The 12,836-nt window shown below is 46.4% G+C and overlaps 1 protein-coding gene across 1 annotated transcript in view; it reads left to right on the plus strand.

The window, feature by feature from the left end:
* PAPPA (pappalysin 1) overlaps positions 1 to 12,836 on the plus strand; it is a gene marked incomplete at both ends in the record, with an annotated part of 234,337 nt that overhangs the window by 73,052 nt on the left and 148,449 nt on the right. The window contains 2 exons of the mRNA XM_080820674.1: positions 264 to 385; positions 8,132 to 8,630. Coding sequence (XP_080676800.1) covers positions 264 to 385; positions 8,132 to 8,630 — 621 coding nt within the window. The remainder of the gene's footprint in view (positions 1 to 263; positions 386 to 8,131; positions 8,631 to 12,836) is intronic.

The raw sequence follows: 12,836 nt of genomic DNA on the forward strand, positions 1-12,836 counted from the left end.
GTGTTGATTCTGTACTGCTTGAAATTAAAGACGTGTCTACCAGTAGGACAGAAGCCTCATAAGCCCAAATAAGATCTTTTTCTGGACTGTGGGGTGGAATTTCACTCATGGTCATAATCTGGAAACTTTGGCAAGGATAAGGAGGATAGGGGTAGCATGGAATTGTTGTGTCTTCTGCCCTGGTGCCTTTGGCCTAGCCAGATCAGGAGCTCATTCAACTGTTCCTAAGTCGGTGCATCTCCCTTCTTTCCTTGGCCTCCTAGAGAATTGGGATCAGCATGTGACCTTTGCCTGGAAGGGAGAATCCTGGTGCAGTATGCCGTCAACGCCTCCTCCCCGATGCCCTGTGGCCCATCAGGACACTGGAGTCCTCGAGAAGCAGAAGGTAAGCTAGCCTGGAAGCTCATTTACAAGTTGGGGGTGCGAAGAACAGTTCTTAATGTGGCCGGAGCCTTAGGATGGTAACCATCTTCCCTGCATACTGTCTCATTTGATCTCACGATAGATAGCCTTGCAAGGCCAGTTTATTTTATTTTTGTCTTTTTCCGTAAGCTTTACTGAGACCTAATTAACATATAACATAGGTTTAAGGTGTACAAAGCAATGATCTGATACAGGTATCATGGCAAGTGATTATAGCACAATAAGGTTAATTAACACAACCATCATCCCATACTTTTTGATTGTCTGTTTGTGAGCTCATGTACAATCTACTCTCTGGGCGATTTTCAGGTATGTGATAGAGTATTGTTAACTATAGTCACTGTGGTGTAGGTGAGAACCCCAGAGTTTATTCATCATACAACTGGGAGTTTCTGCCCTCAGCCCAAGATCAAGGCCAGTTTCCATGCATCAATTCAGCACATGTCCTCTGAACTCCTGCACTGTCCTAAGTATGTCATCCCACTTTACATACAAGGAAACAAAGATGCTGAGATATTGAATGAGTGCTTGAAGCCACATGCCCGATAAAGACATGGCGTATATGTGTGTTTATGTGTGCCTCCAGACCCTGGCGGCCTGTTGATGCACAGAAAATCCCCTTACAGAAAAATCACAGGTACTTGGGGAGGTGTCAAGGTTTCAGTAATCTTTGTCTTCTTCATTTTTTGTGGAGAATATCCAGGACACCCACACACATGGTATGACGGTCCCTCTCGAAGTTTTTTGCCACGTACCCTCCTTGTAGAGATCCATCTATCAGCAAGACACTGGAGGGAAGCACCTCACCATCGCCACTCTTGGTGGGCTTTCCCCATGAGGGGACCCTCCCCTGCCCTGGGGGTCTCCCAGGCCCTCCAAGGGGCCAGCAATCTCTGTGCTCTCTTATGGCCCCACTTGCTGTCAGACCCACTGGGTTTTCTGCAGAATTTAAGAGAGTGCATTTCACCCAATGCTTTGTTCCACTGGCACTTGGCCCTGACAGCAGGGCCTTGAAACTTAGAGAATCTCGTGGAAAGTTGCCTTCTCAGTTGCCTCCCACGATCCCTACCCATCTTTAGGGCTCAGTTCTAGTGTCCGAAGCCCGGCCGGCAGAGACCCTGTGTTCTCCGCCCTTCCTTGCCCCCAGAGACGTGCTCCACCCATCGGTCTCTCTTGCCCCTGTGCAGGGCAGCTCTCGTCCACGGTTCCTGGGTGGGGACACCAGCCCATCAGAGAGAGCTGAATCGGATTCCTCCCTGAGGTTCAGCAAGAACTCCCCCTGTTTTCTTTTATATTTTTAGAAAGAAGGTTGAGAAGAAAAAGCCAGAGAATAAAGCAAGGGAGAGGGATCAGAGAGGAGAGTGAAGGAGAAAAATGACAGCACTGTACTTTGTTATCTTCTAAAGTAGCTTAAAATAAAAATGAGAGAGCTGAACTCAGGAACTCTAAACAAATCCATCTGGAATGTAAAGCGAGAGGGATGTCTGGGAGAAGCCCTCAGTTCATCCCCCCAGGATCACAGGCTGTCAGACTTGGAAGGGGGGCCTGGCTCATCTAGCCCCAGTTCCCACCCAGTGAAGGAATCCCCCTGGTGCCCTCCCTCACCCAGGCTCTCCTAGCACCCGCGCGTACATTCCTGGGCCTTCCGTTCTAACTCCATTTGTTAGAAAGTTCTTCCCGACATCTACAGTCGTGACTTTTCCATCCCAGAGGAACCCATGTTGGGTTCTCACAGAAGAAAGGGCATGTCCCTGCCAGCTGACAAACTGTGTCCGTGCAGAGTGACCCAGGCCCATCTACGGCCACCATAGGAGCTGTGTGCCAGGCACTGTGCTGGATACATGGCCAAGACAGAGCTGACCATCTAACAGGGGAGTCGGATGAGCAAAAGGGTGGTTACCATCTACCATCGGGGGTGGTGAGGCCCATGATAACTGAAACACAGAGTGCCAGGGGGATCGGGAAGAAGCCAACCTCGTCCAGACCTGAGACTTTATCACTGACCCAGTGATTAAGGCACATTTGAGAACATGAAAGAAGTTTGGTATGTTTAGAGCAGTGTTTTGGGTTTTTTTGTTTTTGTTTTTTGTTTTTTTGTTTTTCAGTGTGATCTGAGGGCTTATGGAGTTCCTGGAGACTTTTTAGGGGTATCCTCAAAACCGAAAATTATTTTCATAATAATGCTATGGTAATTGCTTACCATTGTCACTCCCCTTCTCTCCCGAGGGAGCGGTGTTGCTTTCCAGTGGCTGCGTGGAATGTGATGTTATTACTGCTCTGATGGCAAATGGAGCACATGCTTATGTGTTCTCGTGTTTGAAGTTTCTCAGTGTTCATTTGTACCATGATAACTACCAGTAGACGTAACCCACATAAATGGAAGCTGTTCAGTAATCCTGAGAGCTTAAGTGGGTTTGGAGCATGAAACGTGAGGTGTGGAGTAGGGGGAGGTTGGACTGGGTGTTCCCTAATGGCTGGATGAGGGTGGGTTTATGCAGAGGGCAGCAAGGAGCCACCACATGCCTTGGTTGGGATCCGGGCACACGTGACACACACATGGCACAATGTGTGTGTTATGAAGATTGCATGGGCTGCTGTGTGGTGAAGAGCCTCGGGACGGCTGTGCTGGAGGAAAGGGAGCAGCTGGGTGGCTGTTGCAGGAGTCCAGGAGAGGGATGGTGGTGGCCCTGGTGTGGCCCATGGCAGTGAGAGAGGGAGCGAAGTCAATGGAATTGAGAGATATTTGGGAGGTAGGATCAGCAAGACTTTCTGCCAAGACTTCTCTGGCTAAAACCATCCTGGTTTGTTCTACTCGCTGCATGAATGAAATAATTTGCAGACATCTCCCCACACCTCCATCCAACCCAGCTGTCAACTGGCTAAGTCAGTTCTTGGTTTGCTCCTGACCCTCTGAAAGCATGAGATGCAGAGTCGAGTTCATTGGGAAGTGCTGAGCCCCCCGGTTCCCTGAGCTGACTCAGGCATGCAAGGAAACCCAGCAGCCATGGGTTTTCCTTCAGGATATGTAAATTTAGTGCATGCAGGCCAGGAAAAGACACTGTTCTTTTTTTAGAGCATCCTATTACAGGCTCTCTGATCCTTTTGGCTCAAACCCTTTTAATATCCTTGAAGAAATAAACTTTTCCATGAGCCAAACTCTGCAATTTATTTCTCAACTCATTTTCATCCTATTTATCTTTGCGTGTTTAAGTTTTTGGACTTCCCAAACTAACATAAAACTCCCAAATCCATGAGCGATGCCAGACATATCTGTGGGGTTGGGGAGAGAGTATGGGATGGAGGGTGGGGTTGAAGAGGACTGGACCTTGGTTCGAGCCCTGCCATCAACGTGCTCTGTGCCCTTGAATAAGTCACTTAGCTTCTCTGAAGATAACATCTCGTGTACAGAATAAATGTCCTCTGTAGCTCTAATATTCCATGGAACTGTGACTTCTTTAACTCCATATTAATAAGATAGAAGGTGGTTTTTTTTTTTTTTCATTTAACAAATACTTGTTGCACACCCACTATCATCCATTAACTCCATTCCGTGAACTTCAGGTAAATACAGCCACAGAAATTCTTGCCTTTGGCCACAGAAAGTGCTTGGATGCAAAACAGACCCTGTTTTCCTATCTCTTGAGCAAAAACTCTTATTTCACAGATGAATATTTCCTGAGGTGTCTGATACCACGGACACTCGTTACCTAGGGCATGGATAGCCAGACCTCATCAACTCAGATCTCAATTAAGATCACGTACACAAACATATAAAGCATTACAAGGGCTGGGTTTTCCATGAGAGAGGAACACGTGGCACTAGCTGTTTTCATTTTTATTATTTGTGTGAGGCCTTTCCCCCTTTTTGGTGCCCGGAATATTTCAGGTGTGCTGAAGTATTCATCTGGAAAAAACTTGGCGCCAAGTTTTTACAACCACATTTGTGTCAACAGCTGCAGCGTATGTACACAAAGATATGTGAGAGATGTCTGTATGGATCTTCATAAATGTACATTTGAATCAGCGTAAGTATGTCTAAATACATTTCACACACATACATGGCCTCACTTCCAGTGGACAGCTTATATAAACACATAACTTTTCATTTAGTCGCCATATATACAAAAGGGTGTGTATTAACAATGAGGTAACAGTACCTTTAGGCTTTTCCCCTCCCTCCCTCTTTGCTTCCCTTCCCAACCCCCCTTCCAGTTATCCCCACCCCTCCCTTCCCTTTTCTGCTGCCCTTCTCCCTGCCTCACAACCACACTATCCTTGTTCTCTTTTCCTCCTTAGTCAATGTGGTTAGTCCTCATCCCCTCTGACGTCCCCTTGTCTAAGCCACGGGTGTGATTATGTACATTAGTACAGCCTTTTCTCCCCTGGTTTCGCTAGACTAGAAGCTCCACGGGGCCAGAGACCATGTGTGTAGAAACCTGTTGCCCCAGGGACTTGCCTAACACTGGACACACACCAGGCAGTCAATAATTATTTTTTGGATGGATGGATGAATGGGTGGATGGATGGATGGCTGGGTGGATGGACAGATGGACAAATAGATGGATGAATACATAGATGGATAGCTAGTGTCTGTGACTGTCAACAGTGGTTTTTCTAAAAGACAATTCTCACTTGTTTGCTTACAGTTTTTCACTAGCCAGTCCCTCTTGGTATAAAATGCCGATTCCTTAAAATGACCCAGGAGTCCTTCGTGACCTGGGTTCTGTTTAGCTCGCGGGCCTCGTCTCCTGCCGCTGCCCCATTGTGCTCAGAACCATAGTCGTCTTCTTTCCCGTTCTCTCTCAGCTCTTCTCTTTTTTGGACTATCTCTTCCTCCCAAGTTTTTCCCTATTAATTCCTCCTGATGTTTCATAACAAAGCTCAGTATTCGTGAGCATGTGCCAATACCCCCTCCCATTCGAGTTCTAGAGCACCCTTGTGACGTCAGTATCTTCAGAGTAGGTGGCACGATGAGAAGCTGTATGGCTGATCCTCTAGCCCAGCCTCCATTGCTTCGAAGTTCGGCACGCTGCCAGGACCAGCAGTATCCCATAATATTCATGCTTCCCATCCGGGGTGGACTTAGGCACCGGACTCTCAGTTCCCCCTTTTGTGAAATGATTTTTGTAAGACCTGTGCCATAGACTCACTGCCAGGACGAAGAGAGCAGAGGCAGGTAACGTGCTGGGCGGCGCCGTACACCAGGGGATGGTCGGTTGGTGGAGCCTGGTATGGTCAGAGGGGTTGCGGCCTTGGTGATGGTTGGACTCGGCACACCCCCAAGGCTCTTTTTCATATGCAAACATTTATCTCTGATAAGCAGACAAGCACACACTTTGCTAAGATCTCCATTCTTGGTTATGTACTTGAGTGTAATGTCCAGGCTCGCATTCCTGTCTTTCGGAAAGCTTTTGGTCCCTCTGTTGATTAACAAGAAACCAGGGAGAAGGCAGGAGCCAAACACATTTGTCGCCTTTGCTCTCTTGCGGCTGCCGCCACTGGTAGTCATTTTCTCCACGGAAGGGAGAAGGGTTGCTCCGTCCCTTGACAGTTCCCGGATAAAGTGTGCGGAGGGGGAGGAATGCTCACCGGGCACTCCCCACCAGCAGGCGTCAGCGTTCCATGAAGCTCTCATGTTTTTAACTCCATATTAACAAGATAGAAGATTCTTCATTTCACAAATATTTAGTGAATGTCCACTTTAGTTACTATCTATGGCTCAGGCGCTATATTAAATAAAGGTGCCTGGTATTGAGTGAAATAGAGGTATAAGGGGTAAAAACAGTAACCGTCTTATGGGATCTGGGTGACAATCAGGTGAATAAGTTAATGGCCAGGGAATGTGCTTCCCAGGCATTAAAACGCTACCCTCACTAGAGCCCAGTGAGTAAGGGAAACGTATGTGCCAACAACCCACAAAGCTAAGAGAATCAGGAACTCCACTGAGTTGGAGAGTCTCTAGGAAGAAAAGCTTCAGCCTCCCTAAAGAGTCTTATTCCTGCCTTTTTTAAAAAAAATTTATTTATTTATTTATTTGACAGACAGAGATCACAAGTAGGCAGAGGCTCAGGCAGAGAGAGAGGGAAGCAGGCTCCCTGCTGAGCAGAGAGCCCAAAGCGGGGCTCAATCCCAAGACCCTGAGATCATGACCCGAGCCGAAGGCAGAGGCTTTAACCCACTGAGCCACCCAGGTGCCCCTTATTCGTGCCTTTGACTTAAACCACTGGTCACTTCTAATCAGCCTTTGCTGCAAATAATGGATGAGCTTTGCCAAGGAGTGCTAGAGGAATCCTGTAGTTCCGTCCATCTCCTCCTGCTCTGATGTGTTCTATCTAAAAAGTCTTTTGAATTTTCCTCACACTGTTCCCCTCCCTTTCTTTCTTTCTCTTCTCTTCTCCGTCTCCACTTGGTGTCTTTTCTCTTCTCCCTTGGCTGGGCAGAGGCACAGAGATTGCAGGCATTGTTGTAGCCTTCACTGTAATACCTGTCCCACCCAAAGTGGTGTTCTGGTTTTCATATCGTGAATCCTGTGATGCTGTAGCACTACCACGAAGCCATTTCAGACAGAGATTGCCTTTTCCTTTTTGCTTTAGAAATGTCCAGTGCCCCACCTTCCACCAACCAGCGATGCAAAAGAAGAAGAAAAAAATGTGGCTAATAGGATAATTTGAGATCTTCCATCCTACCATTGCCAGCTGATCTGTATCTCTTGCTAGACTCCCCTAAACAAATTAGAGCCAATCGCTACACTGGGTCCTGATTACTTTTCTCAGCAGTGCAAAGGAGAGCTCTCTGAGGGTCTAGGACTAATGATCTCAGCAGAGAAAAATTCCGAAGTCGCTGCAGGCTGAGATCAGTGGGGATGAGGCATTGTCTCCCCAGGGAAGGAGCAGAAGAATCCCTCCTTCCTTCTCCCCCCACCTCACCCAATACTCCTCTTCCTGAGTCAGACTGGACAGAGCTCTGAGGAGCTCAGTGGTATGGAATGACCTCATGTGGCGAAGAGGAGGAGAGATAAGATGGCTCCAGGACCGCCTTCCACTCTGTCATTCATGGTTCTAGACAGTTTCCTCCCAGAATCCTCAGTTCGAGGGGAGAAATGGTCTGTGCTCACCTCTTTTTTGCTGAAGGTTTCTGGTTCTTCTGTCATTTCAAGCAGGTTGTACTGAAAGCAGTACTGCAGGGATCCTAGTTTATTTTAGTGGCCTCTGCATGCAGTAGGGAGAATAAAGAGTATGAACTTCAAGATGAGACAACACTGGGTTCTAATGCTGACCTTCACATCAAGCTGTGAGACTTTGATCAGTTCACTCCACATTTCTGAGCCTTAGTTGCCTCACCTCTGAGATGAGTCTTTGCAAGAAGTAAGCAAGTTCAGGGGATGTATGGGTATTTGGCAAATGTGTGTCCCTCCCTTCTTTCCATCTGAGGCAGCAAAGCCTGCAAGTAGGATATGAAGAAGGAAAGTTGGGGCATTGACTCAAGAGTAAGATACTCACTTGAATGTAGTTTTGACCAAATGTTTGGTGATTCATCTGAGAACTGTATCGCAGGGGTGGAGACGAGCTCTCTGTTGTGCCCATAGCTGATACACTAGAACACTGAGAATCTTCCTTCTCCCTTCCCCTTTCTCTGAGCTCAGGTCAGGCCAGTCTCTCCTAGCATCTCAGGGCTTTCAGGAACTCATACCCTCATCTCTTCTCCATAGGTCATCCAGATGTTGAACAGCCCTGTAAGTCCAGTGTCCGCACCTGGAGTCCAAATTCAGCTGTCAACCCACACACAGTCCCTCCAGCCTGCCCTGAGCCACAAGGCTGCTACCTTGAACTGGAATTCCGCTACCCCTTGGTCCCTGAGTCTTTAACCGTCTGGGTGACCTTTGTCTCCACTGATTGGGACTCTAGTGGGGCTGTCAATGACATCAAACTGTTAACTGTCAGTGGGAAGAACATCTCTCTGGGCCCTCAGAACGTCTTCTGCGATGTCCCACTGACCATCAAACTCCGGGATGTGGGTGAGGAGGTGTACGGCATCCAGATCTACACATTGGATGAGCACCTAGAGATTGATGCGGCCATGTTGACCTCCATTGCAGACAGCCCTCTCTGTCTAGAGTGTAAGCCTCTGCAGTACAAGGTGGTCCGGGACCCTCCTCTCCACGTGGACGTGGCCTCCCTCCTATACCTCAATAGAAGATTCACGGACACGTAAGTGTGCTCTCTGGCTAGGGAGATGGTCAGGTGGGTGGGGTACAGAGAAAGGTAAGGAGGCTCAGAGAGGCCTGCCCTAGAAGAAGGTTCATGACTTCTAGGGATTCATAACCTGGCATGGACTGTAGTACTGTCCTAACATGGCAGGGTCGATACGGTGGGAATGGTAATACACAAGGAACCAGAAAGCCTGCCTGGGTTTTTGGTGAGAGCTCTAATGTAACGCTAAGACTCCCGGACCTCTCTTAGTTTTCCCAGCAATAAAAATGAAAGAGGCTGAGTAAGATTAGCCACAAGAAAGCCATGTATTACTCATGAAATTAGAAGAGCTGAAGTTTGAAAAATATTTCCTTTTTATATTTAATTGAAGAAGATTTGTGCATTGTGATTGCTTTTGCAGTGAGTGAGAAGGGAATGAAGTTATACCAGGATGCCTAGAAATTGAGCATGTTTCCGTGTATTTGCATGAGAATGTTCCTGGAAGGTGAATATAACCAGTCACAGTCCTTGTGTGGTTCCCTTTTCTGAAGTGGGAGAGAGGTGCAGACTCATTTGATCCTTAAGAGCCCATAAAGCTCTAGGTCTCCAGGAGCCTTCGGGGATACACACAGCTTCTCTGTGAGATAGTGCTTGTCCCTAATATTCATTTCTAAGCCACCTCTTCCTCAGACTTCCTTGGGATTTGTTTTAGGAAAGAGACCACCTTACAATGACCTCATTAGTGCTTTGCTTACATGCCAGACAGTGGGCTGAGACCTTCGCATCTTTTACTCTTCGTCCTCTCCATAACCACAGCCCAATTATCCTTCTTGTTTTACAAAGAAGGGAATGACAGCTTAGAGATGTGAAGTCATTTGTCTAAGATCACATAGTTAGGGAGTGGTGAGATCAAGGTTCTGTCCTGACTCCTAACCCAGTGTCTTCAACCAGTATTCAATTAAAGATGTGATTTCAACTTCTGCTTTAATCTAACCGACCTAACTTGGGTACCAAGAGTCTACGAAGTTAATCACCAAACTTTGGTTGAACATCTACTGTGTGCAAGGGATACGGGCAGGGAACACTTTGAATACTGGCGAGAACAATAGCTCAGAAGTCAGATACCTTGTGTTCAGCTCCAGCCAGTCCACCTACTAATTTTAGGTAAATCCGTCGATCTCTTTGAGCCTGGCTTCCCTCTTCTGTGTGATGAAAATGCTCAAGTCAGTGGCTTCTCTGCACCTTTTGTGGCACTTTCTTTGGTTCTAAGATGATACAAGGCCCAGTCTCTGCTCCGTCTGCTTGAATATATTTACTGAGCCAATCATTAATAGAAACCAAATTTTGGAGGAAACTTTTAATCTTTTTAAGAGACAGAACCACTTTCAAACACTTTACCAGCGCTCCCTTTTACATGCCAGCAATTAACGTGCACATCACAAGCAGATCCGTGCCCATTCATTGACTCAGAGATGAAGAACATCTGGTCAAGAACTCAGAGGGAGCACTTGGTTTGTGTTTGAGAATGTACTTAAAATTTAAAGGATCATCTTGCCTTGAAAATATTCCATAACTCTGTCTCTTTCATCTTCTTGCTCGTCTAGAGTGGTAAAGCTCTATAAATATGCATCCACTTAAAATTTCTTTATAAAACAATGGAGAGAAGAAGTCATAGATGCCTTAAACTCTCAGTTTAAACCCAGCTTTCGTTTTTTGCCTGGAGTTGTGCGCCTGTAAGAGCCGACATGGGCTGGCAAATGTGGAAGGGCAGAAATTCAGCTGAAGACGCGGGATCCTCCTGAGTTCCATTGCCAGATAGTCATGAACTTGCTCTACAATCTTAAGCTAGTTGCTTACTTACCCTATCCAGCTTTCAGGGGCCTTAATATATAAAGAAGTCATACTAGACTAGGGGTTCTCCAAGTCAGTTGCATGTCATGGAAATTTGGAGCATTTTTAAATCCCTTGTGTTTCCCAGCATCCCCTCTCTGATCCGCACCCCCCCACACCCTCCCCCCAGGTATTCAATTAACTGGTAAGGGGGATAAAGCCGGGCCATCAGAACTTTTAAAATCTCACTGGATGATTATAATGTGCAACCACGTTTAAGAGCCACTGCACTAAAGCAGGTTCTTAAAGTAGGGCCCCCGGCCAGCTGCAGCAGGACCCAAGAACTTAGCGCAAGTCCTTAGATCCCAGCCCAGACAACTGAATCAGGAACTCGACTGTGGGGTCTTCCCAAACGACTCTAATGCAGGCTCCAGTTTAATAGCCGCTGCTGTAAGTGATCTGGAAGGCTCAGGGATTTCCAGGGTCTCTTTCCCAGTACTCATTCAGGTTACAAATATGTTTTGAAAACATTCTGTGTGCCAGAGTGTTCCCTGGGAGCTAGGTATTTCAGGGATGACCTGACCCCTTTCCTGGAGACATTCACTTCGGTACTGAGGACTTTAACCACGTCATTAAAAACACCCAGTCCTGTGCCACTTTGCTTCCAGAACCACCTCTCTTCAGACCCACACTCTCATATCCCATTCGGTCTTTCATTCACTCAACAAATCTTTCTTAGGTCCCGCTACGACATTTCAGACTCACGGACTAGACTGAGGCCTTCATGGACTTCCTCTATGTCTTTCTCAAGTCCCAAGGAATTTACTAGAGACCTAGGCTGGACTATATTTCCTGACCTGAATGAGACTGAGACTCTAAAAAGAGTAAAACATCATTCCAAGTCAACCATTTCAACTCCTTTATCTCTTGGTAATTTGAGTTCTGAACTCCAACACAAATACATCTGTGTGTGTGTGTGTGTGTGTGTGTGTGTGTGTGTGTGGTGCGGTATGGTGTGTGTGGTGCATTTTGCTGCTTTCACATTTTTTCCATATCGAATAAATTGGCTCTTATACAAGTTCTATATAAAGACTGTTTTGGAGAAAAAGAGGAGAGAGGGAAAAAATGCTTTCTTTTTCTTCCCTGACTCAACCCATTACATGGTTCCCTTTGACCTTTGTCTTCATTTTTTTCCCTCAACAAAAATATTTATTCTTTCCTTTATCTGTGCTGGAGATAGTTTCCCAAGGTATGACATTGATGAAGGGAGAGGCTTCTGTGCTTACCCAATGGACACTTCTAGGAGAGTGATTACTTTTGGCCAGGAAGAGGAAGAAATGTGGAACTTCTCTGTTCTATGGAAACCCGTCCATTGAGTGAGAAGGGACATTGGTGGAGGAAAAGGGGACCAGCATTGACTCTGCTACAAACTCACTATATGTTGTGCAGACACATCGTATCATGGCTTTGGGCTTCAGTTTCCCTCTTTGTAAAATGCGGGGGCAACACACTAAACTTTTCTCTGTGGGTAGACATTGTTTTTGGGTGACAGGTGATTCATGCACTTTTTGGTATTAGAAAAGACTTAGCAGAGACTGTCTATAAGAATCAGTACCCAGAGGGCAGCTCACTGATTGACTGGGATGCCCTAGTGCCGTGTGTAGTGTGTGGACAATAATAATAAAAATAACAATAACGCCAACCACTTGCTGAGTCTTCTGTCTGCTTTAAGTGCCTTGCCAAATATCTATGAGGCAGCAAAGCTCAGAAGAAAAGCTGAAGCTCAGAAAAGTGATTTATTCGACCTGATACAGCTGGTAATGACAGAGGCAGGTTTAAAGCCCACATCTAATTCCAAACAATACCTTCTCAACCATAACACCATACTGCCTTCTACTTTAATAATGCAAAGGCAGAATTCTGGACCTCTGACATGCATGCAAGCTGGCTCAAGTCTGAGATACAGCAAGTGGAAGAGAGGATATGACTCACGAGCCACCAGCCCTCCATCAGCTACTGTGACCCACTCTGGGAGTCCAGCAACGCAAGTTACATGGCCAGTTCCTTATGCCTCTGGCTGGGAAGAAAGAGCAGGGAAGCTTCTGTTTCTCGACTTGACTGCCAAGTGCTTCTGTACTGGCCACTGTGCAACTTGGGTCTATATGGAATCTTTAAATTACTCAGAGAAGGAAGACTCTGGGCAAAACTAAGGCTTTTTTGTTTGTTTGTTCTTAGAAAGTGAGGTATAAAGCAAACCAGAAACGACAAATAGCAGTTCACTCTCTTCTTTTATGCATCTATACGTCTACCCATCCCTAATTCATTCAGCAGAAATTTAGCAGTGTCTATCAGATAGCGTACACTGTGTTAGGAAATGATGATATTGTGGTGCCA

Source organism: Martes martes (assembly GCF_963455335.1).
Source record: "Martes martes genome assembly, chromosome: 12".
Lineage (NCBI taxonomy): Eukaryota > Metazoa > Chordata > Mammalia > Carnivora > Mustelidae > Martes > Martes martes.